General features: G+C 45.7%; 1 protein-coding gene across 2 annotated transcripts in view; it reads right to left on the bottom strand.

Annotated features, from left to right (window-relative positions):
* The window catches only part of PLEKHA6 (pleckstrin homology domain containing A6), a 949,845-nt gene that overhangs the window by 339,829 nt on the left and 591,665 nt on the right, over positions 1 to 18,351 (bottom strand). For both annotated transcript variants that reach the window (XR_014224910.1, XM_082245107.1), the window contains one exon: positions 17,296 to 17,435. Coding sequence is in view for 1 of the 2 variants with exons in the window: in XM_082245107.1 (XP_082101233.1) it covers positions 17,296 to 17,435 (140 nt within the window). In the remaining variant the exon portion in view is untranslated. The remainder of the gene's footprint in view (positions 1 to 17,295; positions 17,436 to 18,351) is intronic.

Below are 18,351 nucleotides of genomic sequence, written 5' to 3'. Positions count from 1 at the left end.
GACAAACAAGCACATAGGCCCAACTGGATTTTCCTGGCAAAGGACAGGGGTGACTTGTCCCACTCAGAAAGTAAGTTCCACTATGTGGAATTAGATAAAAGGCAGACAGGGTCCCCCAAAAGTCTGCAGATGGGGCCAAATCTTCATGCAGATAAAGACTTGTTCAAGGTTTTGGGGTTCTTGGCCTGCCAAGGTTTCCCAGATGTCATAGATGACAATTGTGAGCTAATTTTCAGGGTACAAAAAGAATCGCTTTGGTCTCACAAGAGTGTTTTTTCACTTTATGAGCACGGAGTAGATTTAAATTCCTACTCCCTCCGTAACATTACTGGAGATGGTGGGAAGAGGTCTCCCACAAAGGGGAGACACAGCAAAGCCTTTTTAGGGCCACCAGGATTTTAATTCTAGGGTCCTGGCCATCTGAACAGAAAGCAGGACTTCTGTGTGACACTGGATAACAGGAATCAAGATTCACATCACACCTTTAACAAAAGGTTACAGGATACCAAAACTCAAAGTCAGTAGTGCTTACACTTGCGGCAGGTGTACAGGGATTTTTGCTCAGTTGACCAGAGTTTGAGCCACTAAAGCTGAAGCCAAAATGGTTTGTTCACAGATACATGGAGGACAGGGGAGTCAATTCACTAAGAGATAAATACTACATTCATTTTTTTTTTGTTACAATAACTCATGCATAATATATCTCAGGAGCAGGCAACTAACTAAAAAATTGTATTTTTGTATTCCCTGTAAAATCCGTTTATCTGAGTGCATTGACGGACACAGCGCTCTATTAATCATAACTATAGGGTTATATAGGGGTTATATCGACTCCTGCGGGAGTAGGACTAGAAAGAAAACAGAACTTGGCTATGTCCTTGAGCCATCTTCAGCGGTTATATAACCTTCTCTCTGCTATGGGTGTTTAGTTTAGTAGCAAACAGTATTAGAAGTAAAAAAACTCCTTAGAGGGGTGGGTACTGTGTCCGTCGAATTTAGAGAAATGGATTTTTACGGTGAGTACAAAAATTGGAAATTTTGACTTACCGTAAAACCCGTTTCTCTGATGTTCATTGACAGACACAGCTCCTGATTCTTCTTAACCATTGGGACGTCCCCAAGCAGTGTTAAATATGAGGGGTGGGAAAAAAGCAGAAACAAATTCCCAAGGCTAACCATAGCTAACCAGGTAACATGGAGCTCAAACAAACAACTGGAGCTTACCTGAAAAAAAAAAAACAAACCCTGAAAGAGGACCAGGCCCTTTAAACAGCAGCCAGCAAAACCTTGCAGGCCAAAAGCAGCATCCGCATGCCAACACATCCACTTTTCGTAAAAGTGTGCACTGACGACCAGGTGGCCGCCTTGCAAACCTGCGTCACTGACGCTTGATGATGGAAAGCCCAGGAGACTCTAAGCGCCCTAGTAGAGTGCTCCTTGACAAGGAAAGGAGGAACCTGACCCCTGATGCAATAGGCCTGAACCACCATCTGTCTGATCCATCTGGTAATGGTTGCAGAAGAAGCGGACAACCCTTTGTAAGGTCCGTCCGTGAGCACAAATATAGAGTCTGACTTTTGATACCTGTCCCTTGAAGGTACTCAAGGCCAATTCCTGTTCAACCCCCCCCATTGAAGGAAGGTTACGATCCAATCCACCGAGAAGGAGCGAGACTCACACCATGCAATGTACGTCTTCCACATACAATGGTAGATCTTCCTAGAAGTAGATTTCCTGGCTTTCAACAGCGTGGGAATCACCTCCATCCTTCAGCACCTGGCGTTCAACAGCCAAGCCATCAAAGCCAGCGATTGTGAAGCAGGATGGAAGATCGGTCCATGGGACAGCAGATCCTCCCTGAGAGGAAGTCCCCATGGAGCATCGGCGACCAGCCGTACCCGATTGGCGTACCAAGACCGGCGAGGTCAGTTTGGACGGAATCCCTTCTGCTTTCATCCTGGACGGAATCCCTTCTGCTTTCATCCTGCACAGGAGTCATGGCAAAAATTTGAGAGGGCTGGAACTAATTGTTCAGCCCACCTTAGAATGCCGGTTAGTTACCGAGCCGCCAGGACACTACTTGTGCCTCCTAGGTGCTTGACATAGACCACGGCTGTGGCCTTGTCCAAAAGAATTTGTACCGGATACCCCTGAAGACAAATTGTCCAATGAGCCAAACAAAGGCTGATTGCTCTCCTATCAGCCGGATCGTTAAAGGCCGGGGACTCCTCAACCAGAATTAAGGTAGCTTTATTTAACCTGGAAACCGGAGAGTCCACTACAGGTGGGACCGTTCACTTTTTAAGCAGAGAATCCCCAGTAGGGCGCTATATACTAAGCTCACCCGGAAAACATAGCAATCAGGGGAGGCAGCCAACTGTGATCCCACAAAGGGGACGCCGACCAAGGGCTCATAAATGGACCACCTACTGGACCCCGCAACAAAAAAAACAAGGGGGGGTCGCCCTCCATAAAGGGCATAGTAGGAAATAGTCCCCTTAAAAGTGGGCCGCCCGCCTGACGCGGACGCACAGGGTACCCTGATGGTCCCGCAGCGCTAAAAGGGGCAGGTGCCCCACACAATAATGGTGGCAAGGCTGTCATTAAAAAATGAAGTGCCCCCACAACGCCACCCCTTCGAAGGGAGGCGCCAAGCTGAACACATGGCCTAGCAGGCCACAAGCCCAAATTTTTGTTGAGGCCCAGCCGCAAGTGCACGGATCCCAGCCTGGCAGATGCCCAAAGGAAGAGTGGGGGCTTCAGCTAAATGCACTGGGGCCGCATGGCCTAGTAGGGCGCAGGCCTAAAGTTTTGTGGGCACCCAGCCACTTGGACGCGAGCCCCAGCAGAGCTAACCACCCAGGGGCAGCAGAGGGGAGGGTTGATGCCCAAACGAGAGGCAGTGGCTTCAGCCATGCTCACAGGGGTTGTCTCACATAGTTTCCAAGTAGCAAAGCCACGGCCTACATTTTAGGCTGGATCCGGCCGCGTGAGGCCCGCGGATGCTAAACTATCCACTCCTCCAGCCTAACAACCGCCGCAGGGAGCCCAGAGAACATCCCCGCCCTAGTAACCAACCCCCAGGATGGCAGGGAACCCTGCACAACCCCCCGTTGCCCACAAGGAAAGCCCGGTCAGCAGCAACTCCAGCCCCCCCCTTAAGAGCATGTGGCAACAGCCAGCTCATAACCTCACCCAGGGAGGAGGGGGGGGGGAAGGGAGCCGAAACACCCACAGTGACCACCAAAATTTTAGAGGGGCTGGTTGGTAGGAGAAGCCAGGGGTCCCATCGTCCCAGGGAGGGGCCCACATCCACCCCAAAACACTCCAGGAGTAGAGGGGGGACAGCTACTTACCATACCAGGAACAGGGTGGGAACCGCTCCGGACAGACCACCGCTCCATTGTAATGTGGGTGCTGTCAGCCAGGAGAAACCAGGTCAAGGCCAGGTCGTATGCGCCCTCGCGAGACGTTTACCTTGCAGACCAGCCCCCGTCCAGTATGGCTATGTCGTGGCTGACCTAGTGCGGGGCTGCGTTCTGCACGTGCCCACTGGCCAGACTGGGGGGACCCTCTGGATCTAGAATATCCAGTCCGTCTCCCAGTCCAGCAACTGAGTGTAGATTCTCACAGGAACAAAATAACAAAGATAGGAAATAATTCCTTTTAAAAAAGAAAAACAATCGCCATGACCAGAGATCCCAGCAAGGAACTAGGTCCTTACTCCTGACTAGGCAGAAAAAACTGAGTGTTTATAGCTGAGAGTGGGTGTATACCCCCTGGGACTGCCCATAGGCATAGTCAAGCTTTTTCCTGCCTAGTGTCCTACTCCTGTAGGGGGCAGTATAACCCAATGGTTAAGAAGAATCAGGAGCTGTGTCTGCAAATAACAAAAGAGAAATCCAATTGTCTCTTTAGTTTATCGACGGACACAGCACTCCATAATCATGACTATAGGGATGTCCAAAAGCAGTGCCAAAAGGAAAATGAAGGGTGGGGAAAATAAATCAAGGCTAAACAGAAGAGCCCCAACCGGGTCACAGGAGCCCTATCTGAAATAAAAATTTCAAGAAAAACACACCTCAAGAGGGAACAGGCCCTCAAACAAAACCTTGCAGCCAAAAGAAGAATCTACAGATGCCAAAATATCTACCTTGTAGAATTTGGTGAAAGTGTGCACCTATGACCAAGTGGCTGCCTTGCAAAAATTAGATATTGACGCTTGAAGACGGAAGGCCCAGGAAGTACTAAGCGCTCGAGTAGAATGTGCTTTGACAGGGAAAGGAGGAATCTGCTCTTTAAAAGAATAGGCCTGAGTCACCGTCTGTCTGATCCATGTGGAGATGGTAGCCGTAGAAGCAGCCAGCCCTTTCCTTGGTCCTTGTGTAACCACAAAAAGCTAGTCTGACCCCTGAAAAGACTCTGTGGCTGCCAGATACACCCGAATCGCCCAAACCACATCCAAGGTATGCAAAGCAAATTCCTTGGGATGAGTTGGCTTGGAACACAAGGAGGGCAACACAATGTCCTCATTCAAATGGAAGTCAGAGATAACTCTGGGTAGTAATAACAGACAGGGACCACTAAATAGGGAGTACAACAGGATAGTGCCGCCAACCCCCGATTCCCTGCGGGCCGAGGTAAAAGCCATCAAAAATGCCACTTTCTGGGACAACATAGGCAAGGGAATCTCCTGAATATTCTTAAATGGAGGTTTCTTGAGAACTGAGAGCACAACGTTTAAATCCCATTGGGGCAAAAGAAACCGTACAGGTGGAGCCACATGTAGAACCCCCTGAATAAAAGGTGAGAACTTAAGAGTGCATGGCTAGAGGCACCGAAAGAAGATTACTAAGGAAGACACCTGGCCAATGATGGTGATCAAGGCCAACTTCTGCTCAACGCCACATTGAAGAAAAGCCAAGATGTGAGCCACAGAAAAGGAGCGAGGATGAACACCAATCAACTCACACCAAGAAATGTGCGCTTTCCGCGTAGGATGGTATATCTTGTTAGGAGTCGACTTCCTCACCTTCAACATTGTAGGGACCACTGGTCTAGACAGACCTCTAGCCCCTCAGTACCTGGCTTTCAATAGCTAAGCCATTAAAACAGTGAGAGGCAGCCCCGAAGGGATGTTTATGGCCACCAAAATGATTGGAAGACCCTTGCCTCTGATTCTTTGCGGCTTGAGCCGAGGATGATTCTGACCTTACAGTGCCCCTAGGACGCCTGTGGCATCTGCCAGAGAAACCTGTGACCTTGCCATGAACCTCGGTATCCTCCTGTCGAGCCGAACCTACTGAAGGAGCTACACACAGGACTGTGCAAACAGAACTGTCTTGAAGGTAGACACCACCAGACCCAGAACCTGTATGTAAGTCAGGAGAGAAGACTGTCCATGTGACAGCAGCCAGAAAATCACAGCTTGTGGTTCCAGAAGTTTGAAGGGAAAAAGGACCACCCGGTCAACATTAAATCCAGAGTCAGACCCAGGTGATTACCTTTCCTGGACGGGGATAGCGGGGACCTTGAGTAGTACGGACATCACCCGAACCTTTGCAGGAATTATATCCGCACATAGAGACTCAGGGCCTAAAAACCCAAAAACAGATAAAATCTGCCCCCCTTCTTTGGCGCCACCCCCAAAGAATCATTTTGTGGACCCCCTTGACGCTCAAGGAGATGGTCCATGAGGCCGGAAGCCCATGAAGATGTTTCCCTACCCCAGTCATGGGTGAGGGCAGACCTTCATGCTGAATGGGGTCTTGTCTGCGGGTCTGAAGAAGCCAGCTCTAGGTTTAACAGACCAAAGTTGCTTGGAATCTTCTAGAGAAGACTTGAAAGATCTATTTACCTTATCTGCCATGCGGGAAGCACAAAATAAATTTTCTATGGGCTGAGGAGGGGGCCCACATTTACGACAAAGCTCCTTCCCTTTCCTAGGCTGTGGCAGGAAGGTACTCTCTCCCCCTTCTCCCGTGAGACCCTAATGATGCCATCCAGAGTAGCCCCAAACAGGTGATCGCCTTGAAAGGGCAGATCAATGAGAGCTTTCTTGGAGGTTTGGTCTGCAGACTAGTTCTTAAGCCACAGCACGCACCTAATCACCAAACGGAGAGCTTGGCAGTACTGTAAAGAACTGAAGCCCCTGAACCAACTGGTCTGCCAGATCAATGTAGACAGAGGGAACCCGCTCATTACCCTAATCCTGACACAAAAGCTTGGCCCATTTAGTTAGGGAGTGAGACACCAGGGCTGAGGTCAAGACTGGTTGCAATACCGAACCAGTAATAGTAAACATGCTGCGCCTCTGCTTTCCTGTCAGCTCGGTCTTTAAAAAATGGGGATTCCTCTACTGGGATCGTGGTTGCTTTATTCAACCTGGAAACAGGAGGGTCCACCACTGTTGGACTAGTCCACTTTTTAAAAAGTGTTTCCTCAAAGGGCTAACGTACTGAGGGTTGCTTTGGTTGCCCCCACTCCTTATAGATAAATCTGTCAAAATAAGGAAGATAAGGAAACACCTTAGCTGTACAAGGTGTTGTGTGTACCAAAAGGGACAGCCACATCCGTGGCCACATCAGCCACATCCTCAATTTTTAAAGTCTCACACACCTCAGTAATATATGCGTTCACCAGCATTTTCTCATTCGCTGCTGTGACTGTGGAGGAGTCATCCTCACTATCGGACAGATTGAGGGGCATGGTATTATGTGCCACTGGATGGGCCACACCCACGGGGACACCAGGCTCACAATCAGAGGAGACTGACTGAGCAGGAGAGGGCAAGGAACGCTTCCTCCTGGGCCTTTGCCCACCCACAGCTTCCACCCAGGATACCAAGGACTGGAGGACCGCCGTCAGTGCAACAATAGGGAGCTGAGGTTCCAAGGGACCTGGCGCCTCCATGAGGGGGTCACTGGGGGAGTCCATAGGAAAAGGGAGCAGTAACAAAAAGGTTTTGCCACCACTATTGATCCCCCTACACTCAAGGCACCTACTAGCAGGGACCTCCAAGGACTCACCACTACCCACCAGAGGAGCACCGTATGTTTGGACCCTGCAGCTCGCCATGTGTGCAAACAGTTCATATCCTTAAGGAAGAGGAGGGCCTAGAGCCCAGGCACCACCGCACGGCTTCGGCCGTCTCCAGCGTCATGCCGGACCAAGGGAAAATGCTGTAACATCACGGACTACACAAACATGGTTGCACTGAATGCTGCAGGAACAATGGCAGACTGTCACAGGAGTCTCCGAGATGCCCGCTGCGCCCTCTGGACTGGGACCCCCACCAGACTCAAGGTACTGCATCCCATGCTGCCAGAGCAGGACATACACCAACCCATGGACTTTACAGAGGGGGATGGAGGGGAGACACCCAGGGGTCTCCGCTGCGCCTTCTGCACTGGGACCCCCACCAGACTCAAGGTACTGCATCCCATGCTGCCAGAGCAGGACATACCCACCCTATGGACTTTACAGAGGGGGGATGGAGGGGAGAAAAGGCAAGCTCAACTGAGGGATTTTAGGACGGGAGGAGGAAACCTGCAGGCAGATCTAACCATCCCTGGAGGGTACCCACGTCCACCCCAGGCCGCACGAAGGGGAGAGGGGGGACTGTACTTACTGTTCCATGGTGTGGGTGATGCTCCAGACAGTACTCCTGACCACCGAAGTGGGGGAGCTGTTGGCCAAGGGGGCGCTACGACTCGGACCAGCGCCTGGTCGTATGTGACCCTGCGAGACATTTAAATCGCGGGCCAGCCTCTGTCCGCGAGGCTATGTCGCGGCCGACCTAGCGCATAGCTGCGGTCTGCATGTGTTCCCTGGCTTGACTATGGGGACCACTGGATCTAGATTATCCAGCCCATTGCCCAGCCCGGCAGTTGACTGGAGACCTCCCAGGAAAAAAGGCAAAAAGATGCATAGAAGGAGAAAAAATTGCCAGGACCTCGAGATCCCAGCAGGGAGCCTATGTCTTTACTCCTGACTAGACAGAAACAAACTGAATACCTATAGCAGAGAGGGGGTTATATACCAGCTAAGGACGCCAATAGGGGTAGCCAAGTTTTTTGTTCTGCCTAGTCCTACTCCTGCAGGAGGCGATATAACCCTATATGAGATCCCAATTTATAGATAGAGGTGGCCATCCTGATAAATTGGATAGCATAATTACAGACGTTGGTAGTCTTGACAGAGTAAAAATGTTGGAAGGTAAGCCCAAGTTTGAAAGAGATTTGAACCAATTTGGCTTTTCTTTTATCACTTATTCTGACCAGCATCGTGACATCAAATATATTTTTTCTAGACATTGGAAGGTTCTTAAAACTGATAAGCTACTTGGTCCTTTATTAGTGGATAAACCCCAGGTTGTGTACCGGGGGGTGCAATCTTTGAGATTATATGTAGCCCCTAATATCATAGAAAATCCCTAGAGAACCACTTTTCCAAGATCTAAAAGGCTTTTTCCCGTGCAGAAAATGCGCTGTATGTCGTGTTAATTCTTTAATGGATAGGAGGGTGTGTACCTTTCAATCTCACGTCATGTCCACAATGTATGATATTAAATCTTTCATTACTTGTTCATCTACCAATGTGGTTTGCCTCCTACAATGTCCATGCAGCCTACAATATGTGGGCTGTACAATAAGGACCATGCAAATCAGAGTTAATGAGCAATATCCGGTGAGGGTTCCCTGGACATAGTCTGTCCAAGCATTATGCGTGTTACCACATGAAAAAACCTGATGGGACCCTAATTGTGGGCATAGACCGCTTTTCCCAACATTGGAGAGAGAGTTATATCCGGCGGGAGATCTCGAAGCTCTAGACCCGCTGGATTTATTACCTCAAAAGCTACGCACCTATGTGTACATAGAGTGGGACATTAATTGCTTCTTAAACAATGGGTGATTTTATAATACAGTAAAACCTTGGTTTGAGAGTAACTTGGTTTAAGAGCGCTTTGCAAGACAAGCAAAATTTTCAAATAAATTTTGACTTGATATACAAGCGATGTCTTGATATACAAGTAGCCTCAAGTCACAGCTGAGTATAAAAGAGAAGAGAGGCGCCTCTAAATGTAGCACTATGGTTAAATTTAATGAAGGTACAACATTTAGCAACTCACATGGCTGATGATGGGAACAGGCACATCTAAGTATGCAGGCATCAGGGGTAAAGCTGTCCACATAGGACCATCCTCCGCACCGTCATCTACGTCATCCCTTCCATGCTACCCCTCGCTTTCAGATCGCTTTACTGCAGGGTGGCCTTCCCGGTCAGTATTACAGACTGGCAGCCGGCAGTGCAGAAGATGGTCTATGTGGACAGCTTTACCCCGGATGCCTGCATACTTAGATGTGCCTGTTTTATTCATCAACCATGTGAGTTGCTAAATGTTGTACCTTCATTACATGGAACCATATTGCTACACTTAGAGGCGCCTCTCTTCTCTTTGATACCCTGTAGCTCCTGCTGGATTTTGCTTCCAATCCCATTGTGGAAGCGGCTATTTGTGGATGGACATTTTATGGTTACACCACCTATCGCAAGTCTATAATCTTTTTATATGGACTATAAATTGAAGGATTTATGAATAAATAGTTGTGAAACGAATCATCTGAGTTTCCATTATTTCTTATGGGGAAATTCGCTTTGATATAAGAGTGCTTTGGATTACAAGCATGCTTCCGGAACGAATTATGCTCGCAATCCAAGGTTTTACTGTATTTTGCTTTTATGATTTGTTTTATATTATTCATGGTTCAGGTTTATTTTGACATATGTGTTTTTATAAAAGACATCGGGAATATTTGCCATTTTTATATTATATATGTCTATCCATTGTAATGTGAAATTTTGGCCCTTTATTCTTGTACTGTTCACCTATAGTTATGTGGAAAAGTGATTGTTTATTTTTGAAAGTCCACTAGATGGCGCCTTTACTATGCGTAACATCGTGATACATACTTTTTTATATTTTCTTATGAACTTTTTATTTGGGTTGGATATATTGGTCACAATTGGAAATAAATTTGGGCCTTTATTGGGGTAGAATATTCTTCCCCTTTTCCCTCTTTTAAAATACTGAGTATAGTTCTTAGTAATACATTCAATCATGAGAGTATTTTTTCCTTTTCCTCTGTATGGAGCGCATCATGAGGCGCAAGCTGGTGACAAACATTCTGTAACCGGTCATTTCCGGTTTAGGTGCTATTTAAAGCGTGACTACGTCTGCCGGCCACGCCTCTGAAGACGTTGTTATATGACAAAACGCGTAAAGGCGTCTCCTACGACATAACATAAGCACGCGATACGCAGTGGCCATCTTTTTACAAATTGATACGCCTGTGATGTTTTTATTGAATGTGAGCGCATCTCCTTATAATAAAATAGCTCATTTAGCAATTTTAGAACTACTACGCCATTGTATCGCTTTATTTATTTGAGGCTTATTGCTTATGATTTGTATGCTATTTCGGGAGTGGAAGCCCATTATACTAGGAGTGTGGAGTGTACCGGGTTCTAGATACTGCAGTGGAGGAAGCTGTGTGTGCCTGACTCTCGTGTGGATCTATCCAATCTTGGCTTCTTACATGCAGATATTAACCTCTCTATAATCTCAGGGTCAACAACATCCAGTAAGTAGGATTGCCCCTTTTTTCCCACGGTGGTGACATGTGCAATCTTCTCACTTCAGTGGGTGTGGGGATTTCAACATCTTTGCTAGTTGCAACGCATGGACTTTGAATATAGTGTTTATGGGACTTTTTGTTGGTGCTGCACCCTTTGTTTTAAATTTGTATTGCTGGCATACGATCAAACCTGTTGGTGCTGAATACTAACTCTAATTTATTTACCAAGCACAGATCAAATTATGTTTTTATGATATAAAGCAGATACGCTGTGTCTGTTGATGAACTAATGAGAAAATGTGTTAAATACCGCATGCACCCGCCAGCATCCTAGCAACCAGTGAGCCGGGAATCTCTACTGAAAGTAAGCAAAGGTGCCAGGACAGTGTTGGAAAAAAAAAAAAAAAGAAAAAAAAAAAGAAAGGTTCTTCCACAATCCATAAGACCCTTCTAGTTAAATAAGAATTTTAAGGGGCCCATGCCAAAAATGCAAAAAAAAACAAGCGAGGTTCCATATGGGTATGTCACATGGGTTACTCCATCCCTTTAACAGGGGGGAACCATAGATATCATTCGGAGGAAAAGGAAGCAACAGGATCAAATATGCATCTCTGGGTCCTTGCTGTAAAAGTAATCAAAGGGGTGGGGTCATCCGGGTGACCTCCACCCTTTTGTTTATTTTAGTGGTGGGAACCCCAAGATGACATCTGATCCCATTGCTTTCTTTGAGCCGAAATACAACTCCAGGTCTCGGCCACTAAAGTAAATGAAGGGGCAGAGTCACCTGGGTGATGTCATTGCCAAATATGTCAGCACGAGGGAAGCAATGGAATCAGAGGTGTCTTGGCAGGCATCAGGTTTTTTCTTTCAGGTCAGGATGAATCGTTCATTGTGATTGACATGTATCTGCATCATTGGACAACTTTTTTGTGAATGAGTAGGGTTACTGTGTACACCTTAATTATTCACATGGGGGGTTATCTGGGGGCCCTCCTACTGTTAAAGGGGGATTCCAAATTCTGATAAGCCCCCTGCTGGCAGAACCCCACAACCACTGGGCCACGTTTGTGGGGAAGAAGCCCTTGTCCTCATCAGCATGGGGTCAGGGTGCTTTGCCATGGGAAATCCAGGCTGCATGCTAAGGGTCTGGTATGGAATTAGGGGGCCCCAGGCCATTGTTCTTTCTTTTGGTGCTGGGTGTACTAACACTCAGAGGGCTTGGTATGGATTGTGGGGAACTCACTGTTTTTTCACACTGTCCCTGCTCCTCAGTCTATATTTACCTGTGAGTAGGGAATCTCTGGCTGACAGCTGAAAGAGAAGTGCAGGGATGAATCACTGGCTGTTAGGACTCTCCCTAACAACCAGCATCCCTGAGATGGAGCTGTCACATTTAGCAGTGGTAGGAATACCTCTGCTAAATCTTCCAACTTTTAATTAATACATTTGTAAAACAGTGAGTGGCTAAACCACAAGATAAAAAACAAATGTATTTTTTAGTAAATAAACCTTAATGTAATATTGCATATTTTGCGATATTTACTGCAGATAATTATCACATTTGTGGTATTTACTGGTAGTGAATAGACAGTTTACATATCGCAGGGGACTTTTTGTATAAAACACAAGGCTTATCTCACACAACAAGCATTAGTGACTTGACCAAAAACAGTATCTCTACGCTCAAGTGGTATGTGGGAAGGTGAGTGATCTAAATGCTCTTTTTGCACAAAACTAGCGGTCTTGCTGCCCCCTCAGGACCAAGGGTATCCAATAACACTGAAAAACAACAAGAGAAGGGTACACCAACCTTGTGCATTACTGCTAAAAAAGTTTATCAAAATCCAAATAGGTAGCATACATTATACTCACAAACGTAAGATATATATACACGCATGTAGGAAATAGGGAATAGGGACCAATCGCCTCCAGGACACTTCTATGCTGCTGGATGGTGTGATGGCATCCGCAATGACCTGGCTGACACGTTTCGAGGGAGAACCCTCTTCTTCAGAGCCAAAATTTCCACTGCAATTTTTATTAGTGACTTGACCCCTTGGACTCAAATTTCTTGTCTGCAGGATCCTTAACACTAGTAACCTTGTTAACCACTTCCTGCCCGGCCACTGCACATATATTACCAGGTAGGACGAGCATCTACCTGTACATCCTCCCTGAATGGGCATTTAGGAAAAATCTGAGACCACAGTGTCCACTTGACACAGAGGATCACAGATTGGTGTACAGGGCCGTTGTGATTGGCCATGTACCATGTGATCTCTGTAATCAACCACAGCAATCACATTCAGCAGCAGTAAAAATGGCTGCCTTTTTTTACTCCTGTGTGATCTCTCTGATTGGTCACATCGATCACATGGTACAGGGCCAACCACAGCAGTCCTGCACCATATGATAGCTGTAACCAATCACAGCTATCACTATAGTACACAATGGCATCATGAATGATGCCAAGCACAATAATGATTGTCTATACATTGCTGTATAAGCAATCATAGTCTAAAAAAATAAAATTTCAATCACCACTCCCCACTTCCAATGAGGAGTAGAGTGTCTAAGGTGACACTGCACTGCTATGGTTAAAGTTTATATAAAATAAAAAAGGAAAATTGTGACAGTGATCATGTATTGCTCTGATATCACTGTATGTCAGTGCCGCCATTCTTTGTCTCTGATCACCGCCATAGTGGTACAATGTCACCAAACCAGTGCGGATATTCTGTGTCCTTAATCACCACCACACCACTCCCAGTTTCCCTGATCACCACCACACCAGTCATAGTGTTACCATAAGGATTTGTTCACATGTGTGATGCTCTTGGAAGAGGCATCTGTGTTTGGATTACTCTTCAGAGAGCATTTGAAAGGCAGCAAGAAGACATTGTATCGTCTCCTCACTACCTGCTTTAACCCCTTGGATCCCGCACAAGCACCCCTATTCATTTGAACAGGTCGCAATTTGAGGGCATTCAGGGGATATAAGTTTTTCTTCAGCTGCCAAGCAAAGCGTTGCAGCTGTTGGATGTGTACATCCCTGGCCACTGTGTCTGCAGCTAAAGTGAGTAGCGGTTGAGGGGCAGTAGGATTTTACTGCCACCCAAACTCACATGTAAATGAGCATTAATAGTGCAGCCAGTCACAATTCACTGATCACCACCACACCAGCCACAGTATCACCAGACCTGTGTAGCTAGGAGCAGTGTTTCTGGCTGCCACCTACAGCAGACAACAGGCCAGTGCTGCAGGCAACAGTTTTCATTATCACTGCTACACCAGTCCCAGTATCACAAGACCAGTGTAAGCCAGCAACAGAGTTCCCGATTGCCACTACATAAGTTCCACTGTCACTAGACCAGTGCAGCCAGCAAAAAATGTTCCTGTGAACCACAACACCAATGCAGTGTTTCCTTTGCCTGCTGTCTGTACTAACCCCAATGTATTTATTGACCACATGTCTGCTTGCTCCATGAACCGATCCTTTGCCTGTTTGCTGACCATGTCTCTGCCTGCGGCCCAAACCGACGCATCTGAACATCCTGCTGGCTACGCTCCTGCAAGACACCAGTCCCAGCCCCTGCAGCCAACTACATTCCTGGAACCACAGGAACTTTTTGGTCTTCCTTTCTTCAGCCTCCTGTACTTTCTGGCCACTGAACATGACATTTCGGGGGGTAACCACAGGTAGCCCTATAAACTCCCAAAGAAGCTGAACACGGGAGTTCTAATCGTAGTCACTGAACAACCTGGACTGGATAATCTAGGGGTTGCAGTCCTCTTAAGATCAGTAATCTTGTAACTGCACAAACAATAAAATACAAAGGGCACAAATGCCTAGTGCATTATCCACAGTACTTTATTGAAGAATAAAATATGTAAATTATATTCACAAAATCACTGTGAATAACAGTGTTGTATAAAACCCAGGATTCAAAAGCAAGCCCATCAGTGGAACACTTCAAGTTCAAATAGATAATACCAGCTGATGTGTTTCGGGGGACAAGCCCTCTTGCTCAGAGCACAGCTGGTATGCCAGACCCTGACTCCTGGGTTTCTATATAACACGGTTATTCACAATGGTTTTATGAGTATAATTGATATCTTTTATCCTTCAATAAAGTGCTGTGGAAAATGCATTAGGCATTTGCAACTTTTTTATTATTTGTACTATAAAAAGAAAGCTCTATCTGTCTCAAAAAATGATAAAAAATTCCTTTGGGTACAGTATTGCATGACTAAGTAGTTGTCATTCAAAGTGTGACAGCGCTGAAAAATGGACTGGGCAGGAAGGGGGTGAAAATGTCTAATCTTGAGGTGGTTAAGTTGAGACATTGGTGGGTCCACAACAGGTGGACCACTTTCTAAACAAATTCCTTATGAAGGGACACAGATAAGGAAAATGTTCAAAAGGCAGAAAGAAGCTATCCAAGAGTTTCCAATCCTTATAAATGAAATCATCAAGCAATAGATGAGGAGAAGACACTTTAGCAAACCTTATAGGTTTGTAAGAAGCAAGACTTTTTACCTTTCTCAAAGTGGGGAAAAGACAGTCCCCCAGCCCAAGGTGTTACACACCATTTCAAAAAGGAAGGATACTGTTTTCTTTTGGGAAGACATCAGAGCCAAGGATGAAAGGATTTTTTTGAGGCCGCTTACAGACTTAAGAGTTTCACATTTGACCCTTGCCCAGACCTGATTCTACAGGGTAAGGATAAGAAGGACATTTGTGTCCCCTGCTATCATACTGTAAATAAGAGTTGAGTCAGTTGAGACATAAAAGTCTTCAGTGGAGAAAAAGGCTTCTAATGTGGGGTAACTGTTGGCCACAGACACTTGCGAAGGCTCGAAAGAGGTGCCAAAACTGGCAGCTCAGCATACGCATTTAGTTGTAACATTGTGAGCTATCCCTGTCCCAAACAAGTTTTATGCCGCAGACAGATAACCATGAATGGGAGAAGTGTGCAACAGGTTTGCCAGCATCTGCATGTGGTTCCACATGCTTTCTTGTGCCAGACATCTCTGAGAAAAATCAGTAGTGAAAGAGTTTACGGTGCTTTATTTCAAAACTCAACTGTTAAAAGTAAAAAGACAGCCAGGCTGCGATCAAAATCACTGCAGGCAGTGAACACCTTCCATAACCAATTCTGTGTCCCCAGTTGGTTGATTTGCAGGGTGCCAGGAGGAGTGAGGAGGTGCTGCTACTCATGGTCTGCGGACCAAGGAAAATGATGAAGAGACTCCTCCTCTTTGTGCAATTTGGTTTCTGTGCAGAGCCCAAGAAGAATAATTTCAACCAAGGAAATTGTGGCCGGATTGCCAGCACAGTGAATCCAGTCCACAAGCACCAAAACACCACAGGGTTCCCAGAGGGATAAACAAAAGTGTTTTTTTTATTTTTTTTACACAGTTTGCCGTTTTATACACAGCCTACTTGAACTATACAGCATTTTTTTAAGAGACCGAGTCACCAAGTGCCATAGATTTGGAAATAATAGATACCTGTCGCTGAAACCTCCGACCACATCACTGGGGGGATACCTGGAACAGAGGACTGTTCCTACGCAGACCAGCAGGAAATTGACCACTACAAAGTTGCTATTTGCATACTAATACACTGAGGAATGTCATATAATGATTTTGCTGCTGCACTTTCCAGCTGCACAACTCCCCTCAAGCCACTTTTCTTTCTTTGCTGCTCTGTCAGTCATAGGTGCTCTGACCTCATCACATATAATGCAGGACAGGCAATCCTGCATTGTAAGTGAGGATGTCAAGGGCCTGTCCACAACCCGGAGCATCAGAGAGAAGAGGAGAGCGCTGACTGCTAGGAAAGTAAGGAACAGGTATGTAAAACTGCTGTTTATGTTACCTGTAGACCATTTAACCATTACTGTGCGGAGGGAGCCCCACTGCAAAGGAAAGGTAACTTTGACATCTTAACCAGTGTCCAGCTTTAAGATGAATGGCTTCCATGTTTTTCTCCTAAACAAATCTCTTTAATGAAATAAAAATGATGTGTGGATTAAATATGGGCTACCATAACAAAAAAAAAATATATATATATATTTTTTTAAGTTTTTTGAGCAATACGTTATGTGTATTGGTTGAACTATATGGAATTGTGTCTTTTTTCAACTTATCTATGGAACTGTATGTAGTATTTTGCTGTAAATAAAAAAATAAAAAAAATGCCTAAACTGTAGACCTATCATTGTGGTTAATGTTGAGAAGTCATGGGTAGTGTTTCATTTATGGCATAAACTGTATTTTAGGTTATAGCTTTGCATGATATTACAAATAGAACATAAATATTACAAACATAAACTGCAGATTAAAGCAGAGTATAAGATGACAATGACGATATGCATGCAGTAAACCCACAGCATCCTAACCTCTGTCAATCCAGGGATATTTATAAAAAAAACAATGAAATGGGTTAATACAATATTACCCTTATAAAATGTATATTCTAATTTTAGATTTTTAGCAAAGTTTAGAGAAATAAAAGACAGCTCTGATGCGTTGCTTTGCTTATTCAGACAAGTTTTACAACTGTCTGTAAGGTTACTTAGGCATTCCAAAATCACTCTCTCCAAAAACTACAAATATTCTTAAAAATAAATACATTTTTTTTACCTACCTCACTTGTGGTATGCTTCGTTGGTGATCCTTGGGATCCTGAGATGAGTGAGAAGGGACTGAGTGGACTAGTGAGACTGGCAGAACTTAAGGGACTGGCTGGACTGTTGGAACTGAAAGTTGCTGATGGCCCTGTGACTACTAAAAAAAAGAGGATATGAAAAACGTGTAAGCCTACAATCATTTGACAATTTGTTCTCAAGTCTTTTTTCCACATTAGATGTACATTTCGTGTTGGAAAAAGTGGATTTTTGTAAGAACTTACCGTAAAATCCTTTTCTCTTAAGCTCATTGACAGACGCAGTCCTCTTTGATTAATATCAGTAGGGTTATACTGCCCCCTCCAGGAGTAGGACACTAGGCAGGAAAAACGTTCTGGCCACACCTTAGGGGCAGTCCCAGAGGGTATATCCTCTCTCTCCCTGCTACAGGATGTCAGTTATGTCACAAAGCAGTGTCAGAGAATTTAACCCAACCCAACTCAAAATAGAGGGGCGGGTACTGCGTCTGTCAATGAGCTTAAGAGAAAAGGATTTTACGGTAAGTTCTTACAAAAATCCAATTTTCTCTGTCGCTCATTGACAGACGCAGTCCTCTTTGATTAATATCAGTAGGGACGTCCCAAAGCAGTGCTACAAATGAGGGGTGGGATAACGGAAATCAAAATCCAATCCAGAAGGCCCAACTGGTGCAAACCAGAAGTCTTAAAGGCTCATCAGACAAAAGGATGAGACTCAACTGAAAACCCCACAGAAAAAAACTCTCGAGGTAGACCACCGGTCTCCTCAAACAGCAGCCTGCAGAACCTTGCGGCCAAAAGAGGCATCCGCCGATGCCAGCACATCAACTTTATAAAATTTTGTAAAGGTATGATCCGACGACCAGGTAGCCGCCTTGCAAACCTGAACCACTGATGCCTGATGGCGGAAGGCCCAGGAAGCACTAAGCGCCCGAGTGGAGTGCGCCTTAACAGGGAACGGAGGAACCCGACCCTTCATAGAATAAGCCTGTACCACCGTCTGTCTGATCCATCTGGAGATGGTCACGGCAGACGCAG

Source organism: Pelophylax lessonae (genome assembly GCF_965119305.1).
Source record: "Pelophylax lessonae genome assembly, chromosome: 2".
Lineage (NCBI taxonomy): Eukaryota > Metazoa > Chordata > Amphibia > Anura > Ranidae > Pelophylax > Pelophylax lessonae.
Note: the sequence above shows the minus strand (reverse complement) of the source record. Positions and strands in the feature narration are given on the sequence as shown.